This window comes from Dendrobates tinctorius, unplaced genomic scaffold (genome assembly GCF_039654945.1).
Source record: "Dendrobates tinctorius isolate UK_male_01 unplaced genomic scaffold, ASM3965494v1 ptg000029l, whole genome shotgun sequence".
NCBI classification, from domain to species: domain Eukaryota; kingdom Metazoa; phylum Chordata; class Amphibia; order Anura; family Dendrobatidae; genus Dendrobates; species Dendrobates tinctorius.
This window is the reverse complement of record NW_027361697.1, coordinates 742,555-764,965: the sequence shown is the minus strand read 5'-3', so window position 1 is coordinate 764,965 and position 22,411 is coordinate 742,555. Positions and strand designations below refer to the sequence as shown.

Here is a 22,411-nt window from a genome sequence, read left to right as displayed (position 1 = left end):
AAATGTGGGGGGCTACCTATTCCTTTGGGGTCTGCTCTGGGGCAGTTAGTTTTCCCTTTTCTTGCTTTAGGCTTATGTAGTCATCCGGCCGTGACGAGGCGTCTAGGTTCATCGTAGGCACACTCCATGGCTACTGCTAGTTGTGTGGTAAGATCAGGGATCTGCAATCTGCATAGTTACCAACCACTCTGGTTTTCTGTGGCTCAGCTTGTTTTGCCTTTTTCTCCTCGGTGACCCATTCATAACAGAATCACCAGCCATACCACAGATTCTAGGGTACTCAAAAGCAGGAAAGAATTGTAAAAAAAAAAAAAAGATTTTTTTTTCTTTTATATGTATATTTTTTCCTCTCTTTCTCTGGGGCCATAGGAGGATTTTTTTTTTTAATGGAGATTAAGCAATTGTCTGATTGTGTGGAGCAGCTCACTGCTGAAGTGCAGGGAATTTCCATCTATCTCGCTCATTCACATGCTGCTGAACCAAGGATCCCTACTCCTAATGTGTTTTTTGGGGATCGGTCTAAATTTTTGAATTTTAAGAATAATTGTAAATTATTTCTTGCCTTGAAGCCTAATTCATTGGGGAGCTCTGCGCAGCAGGTTAAAATTGTCATCTCTTTGCTGCGCGGCGATCCCCAGGATTGGGCGTTTTCTTTGACACCTGAAGATCCTATTCTGACTAATGTGGATGCATTTTTTCAAGCCTTGGGGTTGTTGTATGATGAACCTAATGCTATTGCTCAAGCTGAGAAAGCCCTATTGGCATTGAACCAGGGTCAGGATTCTGCAGAGTTATACTGTCAAAAATTCCGAAAGTGGGCGGTCCTTACTACCTGGAATGATGGTGCCTTGGCAGCTCTCTTTCGGAAGGGTTTGTCAGAAACCGTAAAAGATACTATGGTGGGATTTCCTGTTCCCTCTGGTCTTGACGATTCTATGTCATTAGCCATTCAAATTGATCGGCGTTTACGTGAACACAAAACTACACGAGAGGAGTTTCCACCTTTTGGACAAATGTCTGAACCTATGCAATGTGATAGTTTTGTCTAGGGCGCAACATCAGGAGTTTAGAAGGCGTAATAAGCTGTGTTTTTCTGTGGAGACGTCTCTCATACTATTTCTGTCTGCCCAAAACGAGAGAAACGTTTTGCACACACATTTGCTGTGGGCAGTATACAACCTAAGTTTCTTTTGGCAATTACTCTGATCTGCTCCTTATCCACATTTTCCATGAAGGCTTTTGTGGATTCAGGAGCAGCGTTGAATCTGATGGATTTGGACTTTGCTAAACGTTGTGGTTTTTCCATGACGCCTCTGCAGACGCCTATTCCTTTGAAGGGTATTGATGCCACTCCTTTGGCGGAGAATAGACCTCAGTTTTGGACCCAGGTGACGATGCGGGTTGCCCCAGACCACCAAGAAAATTGTAAATTTTTGGTGCTGCATAATTTGCATGATACTATTGTTCTGGGTTTTCCTTGGTTGCAAACTCATAATCCAGTTTTGGATTGGAAATCTGGGTCTGTGGTGAGTTGGGGTTGTCAGTGTGTTCTTAGGGACGCTCCTGTTTTCTCCACCTCTCCTCAGTCTCATGATATTCCTGATTATCTAGCCGATTTTTCTGATGTATTTAGTGAGAGCAAGTCTGCATCTTTGCCTCCTCATAGGAGTTATGACTGTGCAATTGAGTTGATGCCTGGGTGTAAATTTCCCAAGGGTCGGCTCTTCAACTTATCAGTACCCGAACATGATGCTATGCGATCCTATATTAAGGAGTCATTGGAGAAGGGACATATTAGACCATCCTCGTCACCTTTAGGTGCTGGGGGTTTTTTTGTGGCCAAGAAAGATGGTTCATTAAGACCGTGTATTAATTATCGTTCCCTTAATAAGATGACGGTTAAATATCAGTACCCGTTACCTCTGATGTCTGATTTATTCTCCAGAGTTAAGAGTGCCTGGTGGTTTACTAAGCTTGACCTCAGGGGGGGCATTAAATCTTATTCGCATCAAGCACGAGGATGAATGGAAGACGGCGTTTAATACTCCGGAGGGACATTTTGAGTACCTGGTGATGCCTTTTGGGCTCTCCAATGCCCCTTCTGTCTTCCAGTCCTTTATGAATGATATTTTCCGTGACTTTGTGGATAAGTTTTTGATCATCTATCTGGATGATATTTTGATCTTTTCTAGTGATTGGAATTCTCAAGTGGAACACGTCCGGACTGTGTTCCGGATTTTGAGGGAGAATTCCCTGTTTGTTAAGGGATCGAAATGCCTCTTTGGTGTACAGAGGATTTCATTTTTGGGATTTATCTTATCTCCATCGACTATTGAAATGGACCCGGCCAAGGTACAGGCCATTTATGATTGGGTTCAGCCTACTTCTTTGAAGGCCCTCCAAAAGTTTTTGGGTTTTGCTAATTTCTATCGTAAATTTATAGGTAATTTTTCTAGTATTGTCAAACCACTGACTGATCTGACCAAGAAGGGCGCTGATGTGCTGAATTGGTCTTCTGAGGCTATCTCAGCATTTCAGGAGCTTAAGCAGAGATTTACTTCAGCTCCAGTTTTACGGTAACCTGATGTCCCACTTCCATTTCAGGTGGAGGTAGATGCTTCTGAGATTGGTGCAGGAGCTGTTTTGTCCCAAAAAGACCCTGTGACTTCTAAGATGAATCCCTGTGCCTTCTTTTCTCGAAAGTTCTCCCCATCTGAACGCAACTATGACGTGGGGAATCGGGAATTGTTGGCCATGAAATGGGCATTTGAGGAGTGGAGACATTGGTTGGAGGGAGCTAGACATCAAGTTGTGGTCCTCACCGATCACAAGAATTTGATTTATCTGGAGTCGGCCAAACGCTTGAATCCTGGTCAGGCTAGATGGGCCTTGTTTTTCACGCGTTTTAATTTTGTGGTCTCTTTTCTTCCGGGCACTGAGAATGTTAAGGCAGACGCCCTTTCTAGGAGTTTCTTTGCCGATTCTCTTAGTGTGACCGAGCCTACTACCATCCCAGGTGAGGGGGTAGTTCTTTCTGCCATTTCGACCGATTTGAGATGCGCCCTGGAGGAATTTCAGGAGGATAAACCAGAGCGTTGCCCTATGGGAAAATTGTATGTTCCTGACCAGTGGAGAAAGAGAGTGATGTCTGAAATTCATTGCTCCGCATTGGCTGGTCATCCAGGTAATTTTGGTACCAGAGATTTGGTGAGTCGGTCCTTTTGGTGGCCTGCCTTATCTCGTGACGTCAGGAATTTTGTACAGTCCTGTGGGACTTGTTCTCGGTCTAAACCCTGTTCTCGTTCTAATGGGTTGCTGATGCCCTTGCCGGTGCCCAAGAGGCTATGGACCCATATCTCAATGGAATCAGAAAAAGAACAAGATGTGCTCTTAGGACTGTTAGTAGGAAGGTTCAGCTTCAGCACCAGCATCAACACTACAGGTCTCTGATCTGTTAAAATGTGCACACACAAGCGTGGACACGCACTCTCTCCATCTCCAATAAGAACTGTCCCTGAGCTGTGCAATTGCGTCAGTAAGCCAAGCGTGGCGGCCCCTTTCCTTTTATAACCAATAATGCGGTAATGTGGCCAGCCAATCACAGTAAAGCTATTATCAAGATGGCTATGATATTACAGTGACTGTCTGGCAATCCCCGCACACTTTTTGGATGTGTAAGCACCGAACATGTGAGGAGAGGATTTGAGCTTCAAATCCAAGCACCAGCCAATGCTCGTTGATTGCCAAGCACATACCACCACCCAGATACTCAAGTGATATCCTAGTATTACTAAGCATGTTCACTCATCCCTAGTATTTAGGAATCAAATTATGATGTCATTTCCTTTATATATATTTTTTTTCGATTCCCAGAGAACCCCTTTAATGACACCCAGAAAACTTCTGAAAGTTATTGCCTGAAAACGTGTACTGTATGATGCCCACAAGAGAGAAATTATTGAAAAGATGTGGTTCTATTTCCAGAAAAGTAATGTAATTTTTGTCCTTGCTGTGTGCACTGATTTATGTAACAGAGATATCAAATTGTTAGGTTTTGCTGAGGCATTAATTGTTTCTTTTGTTCTTCTTGACGCCTTCTGAAGATACACATCTATTTGTTCAGTGGAGTCCTTATCTATAATGAATAACAGCGAGGGGGACAGTAATAATTGCAGACTTAACAGTGGTCATACCCTACAGATATTAGTTAGGATCAAACAAGAGAAAAGAGACATCTCAGGCTGGGGAGGCTAAACCTTCATTTGTTCACCTCTTTACCAGGAAAACAGAACTACAGGAGACAATGCATTTTATTATAGGTGTAGATTGAAAGTTTTTGGACCTGGTCCAAAAGGGATGAAACCTAAATACTGCTGTGTAAGATCAAGATTTCATGTTATTTGCAGTCATATTATCACTGCAGTATAAAGCAATCATTTTTATGATAAGGCAGCCAATGTAATCTGATTCTTATTGCCTACTTGTAATGCCTCTCCTTCACAAATGGCTGGCTAGATACTTTTTGCAGGTCAGCAGACGCAATAATGGCTAGCTGTATTCGAAAACTTTAGCAAGTGGTGTATCGTGGGTTGCCAGTGCCCAATGCAAGTCAAGTATTGTGCTTGCTAACCCAGTAATAATGCCCTGAGTGCCCCTTAAAAATAATATGCAAATTGCCTCTTCAGAAAGAAAGAGGACTTTTACTCTACAGCGCCACCTATTGGTAGTAGCGATCCTACAAGTCACAATCAACCCTTTAACGAGTCTTGTAGTATGACTTAGGATACAAGCCAAATCAGAATCTCAATTTGCAGACACGGTGTTTCGAGCTGTTGGCTCTCGTCAGTGCAAAGTATGAGATCTGATTTGGCTAGGTGAGAGGCTCTGGACTAGGGTCTAAGAAGTAAGGTTTCTCCTTGCGGAGAGTGACATGCCAGCTGTGGCTTGTCAAGGTAAGGAGGCTTATTCGCCGTGCAATGCTCCTCTGGGAAAATAATATGCAAATTGCCTCTTCAGAAAGAAAGAGGACTTTTACTCTACAGCGCCACCTATTGGTAGTAGCGATCCTACAAGTCACAATCAACCCTTTAACGAGTCTTGTAGTATGACTTAGGATACAAGCCAAATCAGAATCTCAATTTGCAGACACGGTGTTTCGAGCTGTTGGCTCTCGTCAGTGCAAAGTATGAGATCTGATTTGGCTAGGTGAGAGGCTCTGGACTAGGGTCTAAGAAATAAAAATAATGTATCCTACAGGAGCGGACACAGACAGAAGAGGTTCCCCATGTAAGAACAATTTATGAGCCCTTTGCAGTCCAACAGATCACTATAATACCCAATTTCACTCGATTTAGGGTCGAAAATGGGCCCCTTTACCTCTTGGCCCCCTATGAGGAGACACTGGTTCCACCAATGGTATGTACTCCCCTGGCCTTCTAAAAGCAAATAATACCCCATGAGTGGCCCTTTTAGAAAGTACTAACCACCTAGTGCTCCTTAAAAAGTAATGACTCTTCCTGAATGCCCCATACAAAAGTAATAATGACACTTTAGCATGTAAGCCCACAAAAAAAATGTATACTCACCAAATCCAAGCGACCAAGTCCTTTTATCTCCTGTATTACAGAGTTTGCCGACACAGGTCGTAGAATGCAGTGAGATTATTACACCGGTGGTCTTGTAGACTGTAGGCCAAGTGCAGGCTCTTGCTGCCTTTCTTTTTTATTCTTTTAAAATTTTGCACCACTATGAATTTTTCCCACTGTGTAACCACCTCTAAGACCCCACCCAACATTACGCCACAGGTCTCCATCATGCCTCACTCCAATTTTTCACTTGGATACTCTACTCTAAGGGTTCCGTTTCACATAGCGATGCACCAGCGATCCCGACAACGATACGACCTGGTAAGGATCGCTGGTGCGTTGTCACACAGCAGCTATTCTAAACGATTCCAGCCTGCGTCCCTGAGTTCTGCATCGCCAATGAGGTCGCTCATCGGCGTTAAACACAGCGATGCATGCTGGCCAGCGGGACGCCGACAATGAAAAAATGGCCTAGGACATTCGAGCACGATCAGCGATAACCAGAGGGGGGGTCGGTCGCCGCTATGTGTCACTTGTAGCAAGATCGCTGGCGAGATCGCTGTTGCGTCACAAAATCGGTGACGCATCAGTGATCTCGCCAGCGATCTCGCTATGTGAGACGGGGCCTTAACACTATCCCGGCCAAACTAATGCTATGCTGTAATTGGTCTTAGATAATGATTCAAATGATGGGCCCTAACTGTACAAAATAATATAGTTCTATTTACTAAAGGCAAACTAGATTACATACAACTATGTCTTTCTTACTTTTCTTCTTGGATCAACATATTGTATTTCCATATCAATGGTGTAAGATGACCTTTTTTTAAAAAAAAACAAATAATAATTGATTTCCTGATACTCTGTCTGGAGACGTTTTTGCTTTATGTGACTATATTAGAGCTGTGAGAGGATGTTTGGAAATTCAAATTCGACAGATTCTCTACAAAAACTTCATCTGCAGGGAATAAAGTTGTTCAAATCTCACAGATTGTAATTGCTCGGAAAACACATGTGGGGAAAAGAGGGAAAGGACCCGGTTGACCATAAGAGCTTACACTCAACAGGAGAGAGAGAGGACCCGGTTGACCATAAGAGCTTACACTCAACAGGAGAGAGGTCTCCGCTGACCATTAGAGCTTACACTCTACATGAATGAGAAAGGGAGAACCCCACTGACCATAAGAACTTACACTCAACATGAGAGAGAGGATCCCATTGACCATAAGAGCTTACACTCTACAGGAGAGGGAGGATCCCACAGGCCATAAGAGCTTACACTGTACAGGAGAGAGAGGATCCCACTGACCATAAGAGCTTACACTCTACAGGAGAGGGAGGATCCTACAGGCCATAAGAGCTTACACTGTACAGGAGAGAGAGAGGATCCCACTGACCATAAGAGCTTACACTCTACAGGAGAGAGGACTCCTCTGGCCATAAGAGCTTACACTCTACAAGAGAGAGAGGATCCCACTGACCATAAGAGCTTACACTCTACAGGAGAGAGAGGATCCCACTGACCATAAGAGCTTAAACTCTACAGGAGAGAGAGGATCCCACTGGCCATAAGAGCTTACACTCTACAGGAGAGAGGACTCCTCTGGCCATAAGAGCTTACACTCTACAGGAGAGAGGACTCCTCTGGCCATAAGAGCTTACACTCTACAAGAGAGAGAGGACCCCGCTGACCATAAGAGCTTACACTCTACAGGAGAGAGAGGATCCCACTGACCATAAGAGCTTAAACTCTACAGGAGAGAGAGGATCCCACTGGCCATAAGAGCTTACACTGTACAGGAGAGAGGACCTCACTGACCATAAGAGCTTACACTCTACAGGAGAGAGGACTCCTCTGGCCATAAGAGCTTACACTCTACAGGAGAGAGAGGACCCCACTGATCATAAGAGCTTACACTCAAAAGGAGAGAGGACTCCTCTGGCCATAAGAGCTTACACTCTACATGTGAAAGAGACTTACCCAGTGACTCTGAACATTAAAAACGATTCTGCCATACAAACTCTGCACCACTGGGGTCTGCTGATTTCAGATGGCAAAGGTACATACTTACCCATCTATACAAGGTACGACAACATAGCTGCAGGGCATTATGAGAGGACCGCGTGGCAAGGCAGAATGACATTAGCTCGCTCTCTGATGCTTCAGCAGTGTAGGAAATGCTGTTGGGCAAGTTTCTTTTTTGGGAACCCCAAATCGAATCTCAAAATGTTAGAATTCACGTGAATCTGTGATTTTCAGGAAATCTGACTCGCTCCTCCGCAGATTGATCAGTTCATCTCTAGTCTATATGTGTCGATCCAGTGGTTGTGTATTGAATTGTATTGTAATGAGAAATTCGAGTCTAAACACAAATTTGTGGAAAGGTAATTTTGGACACTATTATTTTTTTTTTTACTCTTTTATATACCGCCAGTAATTCCCCTGCACTTTATAGACATTATCTTCGCTGTCCTCATTGGGGCTCACAATCTACTGTACATCTTTAGAATTTGGTAAGAAACTACAGAACCTAGAAGAAACTTAATACGGGGAGAAGTAACAAACTCCTTGCAGATGTTGTCCTTGGTGAGATTTTAACTCAAGACACAAGCGCTGCAAAGTAACAGTGCTAACCACTGAGTCACTGAAATCCATAGTATTTATACTGTGAAACTAATGTCTGCACGCAAAGTAGTAATGTCATGATAGTAATTGTATCCATACAGAATTGTCAGAATTAATAATTGTTTTTATTCTTCTGCACATACATTACACATAAGGAGGCATTTTTCCGTGCCATACTTATGTTAGATGTTCTGATTGGCATGCACTGCACAGACCATTGTGTCACTATGTACAAAGCACAAATCATTTGCTGTACACATTATATTTGCCACATAACTGCGATTTACACTGCTAGGTTAATTGACTTCCCAGAAATTTGGCCTTAGTAGCAGGTTCTTGTCTGATCGACATAGGGATACTAAATTGAAAGCTTCAACTGAGATGTGGATGAATATAGCACTGCTTAATAACGATGGCACTGAATAGAAAGCGCTTATATTAAAAAATACCAAATATATATGATAATATGGAGCTACATGGTGCAGTCTCACAGGCCTAGACTGCACTGAACTATTGATAGAGAAAACTGGAAAATTTAGTGTTTGGGTCTCAATCACATTTGGAGGAAGGAAGATTCTTTAATCAGGACTGTGGGGCCATGGCCAACAACGTAGGATCACCCTGCTCTACATTTATAGATTGTTCTAATAATCTCAATATTTGCTGCGGTTTAGGCCTGTTTCACACTTGCTTTTTTTTGCAGCGCGTTTTTCCCGCAAAAAAACGCATTGAAAAAACGCATACAAATGCATACAAATGCTGCGTTTTTTTCAAGCATTTTTATGCGCATGCAGGAAAAAAACGCAGCGTTTTTGTGCGTTTGTATGCGTTTTTTGTGCGTTTGCGTTTTTTTACAGATTTTGGAAAAAAAACCCAAAAAAGAAAAAAAAAACATTCAACAACACACAAGACCAATGGGACTTCATTGTGGGTGTGGTATGTTAATATATAGACCCTGTCTACAGTATTCTTCACATTTGCTTGATTCTTCTCGTGACCATGGATCTGCGCTGGAAGAGTTTTCACTTCAACTTGGATTTGGACATCGCGATGGCTCAGGCGTATACAGTTGCTTGCCATGAACAAAGGAATAGAGAGAGGGAGCGAAGACGGCAGCGGCGGCGTATGTGGATACATCCGATTGTTGAACTCCGGAAGAGCCGTGGGGCATACCACACCCTCTACAGCGAGCTCCAGGCAAACCCGGAGAAATTTATAGATTATATCCGGATGTCCCAAGAAAGTTTCAGGGATTTGCTTGCTCGTGTCCAACAATCCATCCGGAGACAGGACACACAGCTCCGTCGTGCGATTCCTCCTGAGGAACGGCTACTGGTGACATTACGGTATGTAATATTAAACCAAAGGGTGCGGTCTGATGTTTTTTTTTAAAATTTAGTATTCAAAACCTTGGGTAATTAGTTTTCGTGAATGTACTAATATTTTATTTTATAGTTTTTTAAAATAATATACATAAATATTAATTTTACTTCTTTGTCTGTTCACAGATTCCTGGCGACTGGAGAAACCCTATCTTCACTACACTTCCAGTACCGTATTGGAATCTCTACCTTGTCTGGAATTGTTGCTGACACCTGCCGGGCTCTCTGGAATGTTCTTTGTCCAGAATTTCTGCCCCTGCCCACCGCTGAAAAGTGGATGGAAATTGCTGACAAATTCTGGACAGTATGCAATTTTCCCAACTGTTTGGGAGCTGTTGATGGTAAACACATACGGATCATCAAACCCAAAAGAACGGGATCTGAGTACTATAATTACAAAAAGTACTTTTCAATAGTACTCATGGCCATTGCGGATGCCGGATGTATGTTTGTAGCAGTGGACATTGGCGCATTTGGCCGTGGTAATGACTCACAGGCTTTTAAAAACTCAGACATGGGCCGGAGGTTGTATGGCAACCAATTTAATTTCCCTATGCCACGGCCTCTTCCTCACACCGAAGCTCCGCCACTGCCCTTTGTAATGGTTGGCGATGAGGCTTTTCAAATGTGCGGAAACTTACTGAAACCCTACTCCAGCCGGGACTTGGACCACACCAAAAAAATATTTAATTACAGGCTGACCAGGGCCAGAAGAACTGTCGAGTGTGCTTTTGGGATTCTTGTCTCCAGATGGTGAATTCTGGGCACGGCCATTAATCTTAAACTTGAAACAGTCGATGAGGTGGTGAAGGCCTGTGTGGTTCTACATAACTTTGTGATGGCTAAAGAGCACCCGACCTTTGAACTGGACGATGATGCTCCTAACCCATTGCCTGAATTCACTCAGCACACTCTCAGGTCATCCGTTGAAGTTGGCCAAATGAGGGACCAATTTGCGGCCTACTTTATTTCTGATGTAGGACGGGTGCACTGGCAAGATGAAATGGTGTAATGTTTTTGTTTGTTTATGGTAATAAAAAACCTTATTTGATACCATTACTGAGTGCACTATATTTTTTAAAATCCAATTAAATAAAAAACTTCCCATGTATAACTGAATTTTTTGATGTTCACACACCTGGGCAGGTAAATACACATATGAGTTAAAATGCAGCATTGCTAGTCTGCGTGAAATATATTGGAACGAGCAAAGCTGCAGGCCATGAATCAGGAAACCAATTTTTTTCAAGAGAAAATTGTCAAACTAGTTGAAAAAAAAGTATGTGATTTTTTCAAAACCCAACCCTCAAAACCCAACCCCACCCAATGAAAGTCAATGGGGAATACAAGTCAGCATTGAGTGGATGAATGTAATCAGCTCAATTCCAACTTTTATTTAAAATTGTGGTAGTGTATAAATAGACAAGTTTCTAGAGTTATTACACTAGGCCTTGGAATGACTATACTAGGCCGTGGTATTTAAAATATGAGCATAGTAGGCCTTGGGCCTACTAGTATAGTCATATGTGAAATACCACGGCCTAGTATAGTCATACCAAGGCCTACTGTAATAACTCGATTTTTACCAACTAGGATCTTGTTTCACGAAAAACAAACTGGTGAAACTTGACAAGTTTCAACAGTTTGTTTTTCATGAAACCAGATTCATGTTGGTAAAACTAGAGTTATTACACTAGGCCTTGGAATGACTATACTAGGCCGTGGTATTTCAAATATGAGTATACTAGGCCTTGGGTTGGTTTTTAACATGTATTTACCCATCAGTGTGTGTGAGCGGCGCAAACAACATTAATGAAACTTTGTAATGGTGAACCACAAATGTAAATTTATTTTTAATCACAAAAATAAACCAAAAAATTATTTTTTCCGGCGTTTGGGGGCAGATGGTTTCAATTTGGGGGTGTGCAGCGAATATGCAACACTTGCAGTTGAAGACGGTGTTTGAGGGGAAGGGGCAACAAAACTTGTGGGGGAAGGTAGTCCAGTTAAGGGAATTAAACTAGGAACACTTGGAGGAGAGGAAATCTGTTCAGGTACATTTGTTGTAATGGCATGTCGCCGTAGGCTTGTGTGCCTGGACCGACTTTGGCCCAATGCCCGCCTTGATTGATTTCGCCTTGAACTTGGGGCAAATATTGAGTGTAGGTCCCCCATCTGCTGGGGTGGCTGCTGCTGCTGCTGAGGTGGCTGCTGCTGCTGAGGTGGCTGCTGCTGCTGCTGCTGAGGTGGCTGCTGCTGCTGAGGTGGCTGCGGCTGCTGCTGAGGTGGCTGCTGCTGAGGTGGCTGCTGCTGAGGTGGCTGCTGCTGCTGCTGAGGTGGCTGCTGCTGCTGCTGAGGTGGCTGCTGCTGCTGCTCTTGGTTGGCAGTGCTCGTCCTTGCAGGAGGACTGGTGGTGGCAGTGATGGTCCAGGTTTGCGGAGTGGTGGTGGCAGGGCTACTACATGTTGTTGTAGCGGCAGGGCTGTTCCATGTTTGCCTAGTGGTGGCTGAGCTCCACGCATGCATGGGAGTGGCGGTGGTGCTCCAGACAGGAGCAGCGCTTGCCATGGTGGTGTCGGTGAAGTGACCAGCTGCACTCAGACTTGTGGTGGTGTAACGGTGGGTGTCCTGGCTTTGAATAGAGGTGTCCGTGCAGTGGTATGCAGCACAAGTCGGTAGTGAGGTGAAGCGAGTCAATGGTGGCACAGGTGGAAATGACACCACTGACTGCTGACCGTACCGATTATGCTGCATAGCCTGCAAGAAAGCATTGTTGCAGGCCTGCAGCACATTCAGCTGTTGCTCAGGACTAAGGTGTTCCGCCATGCCCTTTTCAATCTTACTAAAAAAATGGTGTGCTGGTCTGTTGAGGTCGGCCTCCAGACGGTCAAGGCGCTGTTCTACAGAATTGAAGCGGTGTTCAAAGTGGTTAAAACCACGTTCCATGAGTGCAAAACCGCTTTCAACTCTGTCGGACAGCGACTTGAGGCTGGAATTAAAGGCCTCGCTCAAATGCATAAACTCGGGCAAGACATTCCTGTCCAAGGCCCTCTGCCTCTGGCGGGTAGTGCCCGCATAACCAGTGGCAGAGACCTGGGACAGGGGAACACCTGATGGCCCAGCTTCCTGGTCACCAGCTGTGTGTGTGGCTGACCTGCAAGGTGCTTCATAGCTGTCGGATGGCTGGGACGGGTCAGAGGACGTCCGAGGAAGGACCGCTCCAGGGCCAGGTTGCAGGGTGCTGCTCCAGGTGCTGTGGAAGAAAGGAAAATCATTACTACCATGCCTTTACAAGAAGCATCAGCTGTGGATTAGAAAAACACAGATTAATAAAAATAAAAACCCAAAATTTATAATACTTACGATCTCGTGGCAAGGACCGGTCTTAGGAACTGCAACGCGTGATAGTGACGGTATCTAGTTCTGGTCCTTGACGCAGATCCACTGCGAACCTGGCCCTCAGCACGAACATCACTGTTGAAGCGGTCCTTGATCGAACGCCAACGTGTTCGGACTTTGTCCACTGTTGGGAAAAAAAAAACAGTGCCGTCAAGGACAACAGTCACTGCGGCACAATATAGCAATACAATACTCAAAGCAGTCACTGTAGAGCCCGATGACACTGTTGGGTTTCCTGCTAGAATATACCTAGCACGAAACCCAACAGTGCCATCAAGGACAACAGTCACTGCGGCACAATATAGCAATACAATACTCAAAGCAGTCACTGTAGAGCCCGATGACACTGTTGGGTTTCCTGCTAGAATATACCTAGCACGAAACCCAACAGTGCCGTCAAGGACAACAGTCACTGCGGCACAATATAGCAATACAATACTCAAAGCAGTCACTGTAGAGCCCGATGACACTGTTGGGTTTCCTGCTAGAATATACCTAGCACGAAACCCAACAGTGCCGTCAAAGACAACAGTCACTGCGGCACAATACAGAGCAGGGAAATACTCACTAAACGCCTTTTTGGAGGATGCTGTGGCGCTGTCCCAGCCATCCATCAACGCTGCGGCCACCTCATTCCATAGCCGCCGTGTCACCACATTGTCCTTGTACAGCCGGTCACGGCTGTCCCACAACGGCGCACGCTCCTGGACCAGGCTGATGAGCTGCTCATTATCCAGGTAGACGTCTTCATCCCGTTGTGGAACCTAGACAAAACACATTCATTAGAATAATCAAATTTAAATTGAATAAAAAGTTACAAAAAAAAGAAACATAAAAAAGAGTAAAAATAGAAGATAAAAAATAAAGAACATTACAAATCATTTGATACATACATTCCGTATCACCACCGGGACTTGGCTTCGCTGCTCCTGCTCTTCGCCCTCACTAGTCCCGTCCGCAGAAGATGATGATGATGATGATGTCTTAAAAAAGTTGAAAAAAACGTAAGAGATTTGGAGTAGCAGCAGATATACTTACCAGATGCACGAAAATAATCACCTCACGGTCTGCTTGCGCCAATTCCTGCCGCGATGGGGAATATTCGGATTCTGAAGACATACTGCATGTAAAAATAATAAAAATCATTAGTACATACATAATTTAAAAGGACAGGCATATAATGTAATATACTCACATTCTTGACGCTGATAGAAGATGGGTTCCTTGGTGACTGTCTGCTCTCCAATCTGTCAGTGTAGTAGTGGCAGAGTTTTGGCAGGCACCTCCTTTATATAGACTTTTTTTTTTTTTACTTTAGAAGTTTATAACTAGTACAACAAGTGGACACCACCAAAAAAACGCAGCGCTAAAAAAACGCATACATGCGCATGCCAGTGCGCACGTATGCGCATCCATAGGCTATAATGGCCATTTTTAGCGCAAAACGTGCGCATACGTGCGCATGCGCTTTTTTGCAGGACCAAAAAATGCAACATGTAGCGTCTGTAAAATACAAACGCACACCCCAAAAAAACGCAGCGCATGAAAATCGCATACGTGCGCATGCCAGCGCGCAGGTATGCGCACCCATGTTAAATATAGGGGAAAAAACGCATGCGCACGTATGCGTTTTTTTCAAGCGCAAAAAACCGCAAATGTGAAACCAGCCTACCGAAAAGACTACATTTCATGATAACCTTGAGTAAAGAAGTTTACTATCCATTCCCTGGTGGTCTAAGGTTATGATAGGGTTAAAATTAAAGCTGGGTTACTTCTAGAAGGACTTGTCCTCACAAGACCTTCAAAAAAGATAGGATGATGTAAAACTGGTCCTGTCTATAGATTAAAGCTGTTTTACAGTTATAATATTAATGACTCATTGATAGCTCATCAATGTCAGATTGGCGGGGATGCAACGCCTAGCTCCCCCAATAAGCAGCTGTTTCCAGTTCTGGCGATGGCCGGAGGTAAAAGGTTTATTCACTGTGTAGTGACTGATCAATTCAATAGTAGCTGATCTGCAGTATCTCAGGATTGATACATAAAGTGTATTTCAGAAATTGCATTATCACATAGTCTTCTCACTGATTATGTATACAACCATCCATTATTACACAGTGTACTTACTGATTATGTATTGCACAATCCATTATCACATAATGCTCTCACTTATTATGTATAGCACCATCCATTATTAAATAGTGTATTACTGATTATGTATAGCATCGTCCATTATTACAGTGTCCTCACTTATTATGTATAGCACCATCGATTAATAGTGTCCTCACTCATTGTGTATAGTACTGTCCATTATTACATAGTGTCCTCACTTATTATGTATAGCACCGTCGATTAATAGTGTCCTCACTCATTGTGTATAGCACTGTCCATTATTACATAGTGTCCTCACTTATTATTTATAGAGTATTCCTTTATTACATAGTGTCCTCCCTTATTTTTGATGACATTGTCAACCATTACATTGTGTCCTTACATAAAGAGGTTGTCCACTGCTTGGACAAACCTTTCTTAACCTAAATGTTTGGCCTTGATAAAATAAAAAAACTTATACTCATCTCCCGTACCGGCTCCTTTACAGTTGTGTCAGCATTTGCCCTCCCGGTGCTATCAAGCAGTTGTTACGGCATTTGACCCTGGCGCCCAATCAGCACCGGCACCACTGTCCCCACCTTTGGACAAATCGAACATGAAGAGGAAGTCCTGGCTGCAGCTGATATCTCACTTTCTCTTCATGTTCAATTTGACAGTAGGCAGGGACAATGAAACCAGTGCTGATTGGGCACTGGGGTCACGTGTCATAACAACAGCACGGGAGCCCCGGGGAGAGTGAGTACCAACACCGCTGGAAAGGTGCCTGCACGGGAGGTGAGTATAAGCTTTTTTAAATCTGGGCCAAGCGTGGAGTATGAGAAGTTGTCCAAGTAGTGGACGACGTCTTTTATGTATCCAGTGTCCGATGCCTCTGTGTGTCGTTTGTTTTAGCCTAGGGTGTAGCATGTATTCATTTTGAGGAGTTGAATCCTGTATATAGGGTAATGTATTCAGAGATAAATGGGGCAATATTTCTCCATTCCTTCTTGGTTTCCCACATGTGTACCTGTGGCTTCATCATGGGACTTCCATCACGACATCTATTATGTGATATCTCACCTATTACGTGAACCCCCCCCCCCACCATATGACATACCAGGTGACTCAGTCTGAACAGCCTGGTGCTCCAGGTAACCTCAGTCTTCCCCTTCTTGCCTGCCTGCATTGTCCCTGTAAAGTTTTGAAGAAGAGGGATTTTGCAATGGGGTTGTTTTTGCAAGGATTGACCTAGACACCTTAGTTCCAGTGTACAAAAATCCTAATGCATCAGCCCAGCGGGCCACTTCGTTTTAAGGACTTGCTGCACTATGCAATATGTAAGGCTCTGAGCTCATACTCTGGAGTGGTGTCCTTGATTCATCTCTGAGCTAGGTTATAGGAGCCAGTAATCCAGAATGTACTGTCACTCTGGGATTGTCTGTTCTTAGCTGTATCTAAGATGCCCTGTCTCATTAATCCTGATATCAGATGATGTGGCACCATTGACAAAGCTCTGTCTGTGACTATTCTAAACAGTCCTATGGATAAAGCTCTGTGGGTACAATGTGTGCAGTATTATTCCTATTATAGGTATCAGTTAAAGACAGCTTCCCATGCATACTAAAGAGATGTCTAAGTGACGGATTTGCTCCTTATTAGCAGTGGCAGTAAATTCTTTCCAAATATGTAACTGATCTGATTTAGCGATACTGACAAAGTCAACTACACACATTTATTTCAGGAACTTTCCCATAAGCAGAATAGATGGCTGAGAAATATGGAGAAGCGAATGACATGATTGTGAAATACAGTCGGCAGTGCAAGACTCAATTATAGGCTCTATGTGGTGATTTGCAAATACTGGATCTCATTTATCAAAAACATCTCCGACAAGAGGACCTCATTGCCTGTAGCAATTAATCAGGGTTTAGCATTTATTTTCTAAATTGTACTGAAAAAAAAAGTATTGAATCTGTATACCCTTCAGATATAATGTAATGATTTGGGCAACAACCTGCCCACTTTATTCAGTCTACATCTGGTGTTTTTACCAATTATTTAAATTAGCCATAACTTGCCAACAATGGTTGGCTTTCTGGTCCCATCGCTGTAAGACTCCACCGTTGTGCTTTCCAGTTGAACCTTATGACTTTCTACACATTTCATCCAGTTTCTCAAAAAATAAATTGGTAACAATTTTGGTATGTACTAGCAAAATCTTTTACAGACTGCAAACCACATCACAACTAGAGATGAGCGAATATGTTCGGAAAATGATCGCCAGACATAAATTCAGCACAACTCTGGTACATTCTGTTTGGTGATCGGTAACGCGAGCATTTTTCTTAAAAAGTGGAAAAGTCAGTAACATTTAGTAAAAGATTGAATAAAAGCCTGCAATACATGTGCCGCGTTCAGTAAAATCACAGCCTGACAGGTTAGAACAGAAAAGATAGGATATATACACATAGAATACATGTATATACAGTATATATAAAGATGTCAGTGATATACACACATATATGTATATGTATTTTACATAGACATAAAGAACAAAAGCCAGCAATTCAGTAGCTGCGGTAGTGTAAAACGCAGCTGGAGCCAACAGGATAGAAGAGATGGATTACACACAGTAAAAACAAATAGAACAGGTAGATATGTAGATGTCTGTGCCAAATATAATTAGTACAATGTGTGTGTGTGTGTGCAGCTTACTGTACATGTATTTAATTAATAAAAGATTATTTATCTGAAAAAAATGGCGTAGGCTCCCGCATAATTTTTGCAACCAGCAGAGGGAAAGCCAATGGCTGGGGGGGCAATGTTTATAGCCTAGGAAGGTGGTAATACCCATGGAGCTTCCCAGGCTATTAATATTAGCTCACAGCTGTATACTTAGCCCTTACTGGCTATTAATATGGGGGACCCTAAAAAAATGACGTAGGGTCCTCCTGTAATTAACAACCATCAAAGGCTAAGCAGACAGCTGCAGGCTTATATTAATAGCCAAAGGAGGGGCCATGGATACTGTCCCCCAGACTAAAAACATCAGCTCTCAGTCACCCTAGAAAAAGCGCATCTCTAAGATGCGCCAATTCTGGCACTTAGCCTTGCTCTTCACACTTGCTCTGTAGCAGAGGCAAGTGGGGTGATAGTTGGGGAGGTTGATGTCACCTTTGTATTGTCAGATGACATCAAATCCTGAGGTTAGTAATGGAGAGGTGTCAATAAGACGCCCCCATTACTAACCCCATAGTCACATTGTATAAAAACACACACACCAAGAATAAAGTCCTTTAATTGAAAAAATTACACAGACTCCTTTAATAATCTTAATTAACCCATACTTACGACCTTGCCTAATTCCACCGAAGCCCTCATTCTCCTGTAATAAAACTAAAATAAAAGCAATATACTATACCTGTCTGTCATTCTCTTCAACACCGTAATCCATGTCTGGGGGATTAATAGTTTTCAACTTGGACGGTGCCAAGATGCGACCATCCAGGCTGAGAACCACTGGTGAATGAGCTGCTGAGCGCAGCCTGAGTGAATAGCAGTGACGTCATCGAGGTTACCTACGGTCACTGAGGCTACGTTCCCAGCAGGGCTGAACTGCCGTGACCTCAGCACCGTGGGAAAAAGTCAGTGATGACATCAATGCAGTTCAAGCCCAGTGACTTAACCGCAGATCAGAAATTCTCACGGTGATCTTCTGTGAAGCCACTGTGCTAGAACTGTGGTGAACTCAGTGACTTTTTCCCATGGTGCTAGCGGGGATCTCACTGAGGTCACAGCAGTTCAGCATGGCTGAGAACACAGTCTCAGTGACCGGACGTAACCTCGATGACGTCACCACCAGTTACTTAGGCTCCACTCGCAGTAGCTCATTCCCCAGTGGTTCTCAGCCTGGACGGTTGCATCGTGGCACTGTCCAGGTTGAAAACTAAGCCCCCAGACATGGATTACGGCATGGGATAGAACGACAGACAGGCATGGTATATTGTTGTCTTTTTATTTTAGCTTTATTACAGGATAACGAGGGCTTCGGTGGAATTAGGCGTTAGGTGTTTGTTATTTTTAAATAAAATGGAAAACTGAGTTTAGTCTTATTTCTAATAAAGGACTTTATTCTGGCTGTGTCTTTAATTACCATACAACTATGGGATAAGCAATGGCTAAATGTCTTATAGATGCCTCTCCATTACTAATTCGTGGGCTTGATGTCACCTAACAATACAAAGGTGACATCAACCTCACAAATATGACCCTACTTGCCACCACTACAGTGCAAGTCGGAAGACCCTTGCAAAGCACTAACATTGGTGCATCTAATAGATGTGCCTTTTCTGGGCAGTCATGAGCTTCTATTTTTAGGCTAGGGGGGCAATATCCATGGCTCCTTACAAGCCTGAGAATACCAGCCCCCAGCTGTCAGCTTCAGCAAGGCTGGTTGTCAAAAATGGAGGGACCCCACGCCGTTTTTTAAAATGATTTATTTCAATAATTAATAATATGGCGTGGAGACCCCTCTACTCCTGCTCTCACTGTTATTAGTGGCTACAGGTGTCAGCTGATGGGAGCTGTAGTCCCATCAGTTGACACCAGAGACTGCAGGTAAACTTTATACCTCTGATCACAGCTGAGCACTTACACTGTCTTCTGAGAGTGTGGGAACCCCGGCTCTCTGACTGGCAGGGATGATTTCACCGCCGATCAGAAGCAATAGACCAGTGCTTCCCACACTGTCACACAGCTTGGGAAACACCGGTTTTTGTGCTGTGTATGTTTGACTATATTCGGCGATTTAAAGAGCAATTAAATCAGCAAATATTACAAATTCAGTGATCGTGAGCCAAATCGAACATTGAAATATTCGCTCATCTCTAATCACAACTGCTGGGAGGTCATCTATAGACAAATACAAAAAAGTCATTACACAATATGGTATTGCAATATTAGGAGACATATAGTTAAATGGAACTTTTTTATGGATTCAGTGCGCTGCTTAACATGACACACAATTATTCGTGCATTAACAGATCAATGTTTTATTCATTTTTCCAACGCGTTTCGAAGTACAAATCACTTCTTCCTCAGGGGATGATAGACAGATAGTGTATATCATCCCCTGAGGAAAAAGTGATTTGTACTTTGAAATGCGTTGGGAAAATTAGTAATACATCGATCTGTTAATGCACGAGTAATTGTGTGTCATGTTAAGCAGCGCACTGAATCCATAAAAAAGTTCCATTTAACTATATGCTTCGGCGGTCACTGGTTTGACCTTTGGATGTGCAGCAGCTTCATGCGCTATACCTCTCCTATATCAGGTGAGTAGAATCTCAATACATTTCTTACCCTGTTTATCGGATAAGACCCTAGTTGCGCTTTTTTCCGTTCCAATAGTGTGAAACAGTGAATATTAGGAGACATTCATAACTGCACCTAAGGAGGCACTAGCATGGTTATAAGACAATATCAAAGGCATCTCTAGGGTTTTTAAAGGGGTTGTTACTTATAGTTACATAGGTTGAAAAACAACCTATGTCCATCAAGTTCAACCTTTCTCCACCACTTATACATTTTGACCATTCCTGAAAAGTTTTCTTTACCATCCCACCCTCTGCTGCAATTTTTCCAACAATGTTGTGTTCCCTCACCAGTCTAGAAGAAGATTGTTGCAAGAAGCATCAGTAAACTTTATTTTATTACTTTACTGAATGTTTTGATTAAAAAATATCAGGTTTGGACAAGGACAGAATCTTACATTTGCTAACAAAAATAAACCCCCCAAAAAAGTCTTGCAAAAAAAGATAAAAGCTCTCCATAATAAAGAAAACTGTTTTGCTAGTATCACTTGGAGGATACTACCTTATATGTCAATGTCTGACTTTTAATGAGTCTTGCTATATCACTAAGGACATTAGCCAAGCCAGAAATACGTAAGATGATTTTCTCTAAAACTGATTGGTCAGAAGAGACCGGATGGAATCTGATCATTTTATAAAGACGATCTCAATGGAAAATCAAAACGTTGAGCAATTTTCCCAAGATCGCCAAATTCTACCACATCCCAAAAGATATATTTGCCAAAATTTCCTTAGATCTCATTTTCTGTCAGTCTCGTGTCTATTCCCATTATCAATTTTATTTATTTAGTGTTGCAATTTCGGTAAGAAATCGGTTAGGGACATATAACCTGAATGTATCTCTATCTAAGAAATATTCAGCACAATGGAACCTACTGTATAAATGAATTTATGATGAGCATTTACATAATCAGTATACTCCATCAAATCTAAATATACATTTTTTTCTCCAAATTCCCATGGATGGAATATAACAATATCTGTTCTTCACACAATAGATTTCCACACATTGAAAGACAGAACAACAATAAATTACTTAGCAAGCTGTGTAATCTTTAACAAGATCGGAAGTGTTACGTTCTAAAGTCTTGTGGTTATTTAGCCTCAGCACTCCTAAGGTGTAATATCTGCCTCAATCCTTGCATCCAGCCGTGAGAGCTCTCACGTCTTCCAATTTCCAACACAGACAGATCTCAAAATGCATCTGTCTCTGGCTCATTTGTGACTATAACATCAGCATTTAATTTACATGTGTGATTAGTTACTCCTTAGATGTGTTACGAGCACCAAAAACAATGTGCCTTCAAATTTTAATGATGTTCTGCTGTTCTCACCAGAATAATTTGGCTTTAACTGTACTTTGTTATATTATGTTTCTGATACACCTGAAGAATATACAAGCTTATTTTTGTCTGAAGATGCTCTAAAGGCCCCCTATGCACTTTAGGATAATGTTGGCTGAAGTTGCCAATATTAAGGGGTTTGGAGGATAAAATAATGTAGACGTGTGCACCAGTCGAATGATGATGAGCAGAGATGTCGATTGGACATGTCCAATTTTGGACTGTCAATTTCTTTATTCTCCCAGAGATGCGCCAGTGGCCAACATATTAGTGGGTAACTTTTTCATAGAGAGCACAGGAGGGCTTCTGTATATGGGAGAATCTGTTGAGATGGCTGTCAGTCAAACGACCAGCTAAAGCATTGTTTGGCCAACAGCCTTCTAATGTGGTTGGCCAGCATTAATCATACTTGCTAACTGTCCTGGAGTCTATCATAAAAAGTAGAGACTCTTTAGCCTTTCCGGTGTGCTGGCAAGTCTCCTAGGTCTTACCAAAACCTTTTAAAATCCAGTGAATCCATGTTTCTTTGAATTCACATTACTTGTACCCATGATATCTCGAGAACATGGAGAAGTGAGTGTAGATGGTCTGAAAAATTGGTGGGAAATCAATG

At 42.8% G+C, this 22,411-nt stretch overlaps 2 protein-coding genes across 6 annotated transcripts in view; one reads left to right on the top strand and one right to left on the bottom strand.

The window, feature by feature from the left end:
- The window catches only part of ASTN1 (astrotactin 1), a 577,374-nt gene that overhangs the window by 509,345 nt on the left and 45,618 nt on the right, over nt 1-22,411 (top strand). The window lies entirely within an intron of this gene.
- On the bottom strand, nt 4,259-13,633 carry LOC141086020 (uncharacterized). Its single transcript, XM_073571756.1, has 5 exons — nt 13,561-13,633; nt 12,957-13,116; nt 11,812-12,846; nt 6,354-6,405; nt 4,259-4,291 (listed from the first exon to the last, which is right to left on the bottom strand). The coding sequence occupies exons 1-5, from the start codon at nt 13,604-13,606 to the stop codon at nt 4,259-4,261; spliced, it is 1,326 nt and encodes a 441-aa protein (XP_073427857.1). The 5' UTR covers nt 13,607-13,633.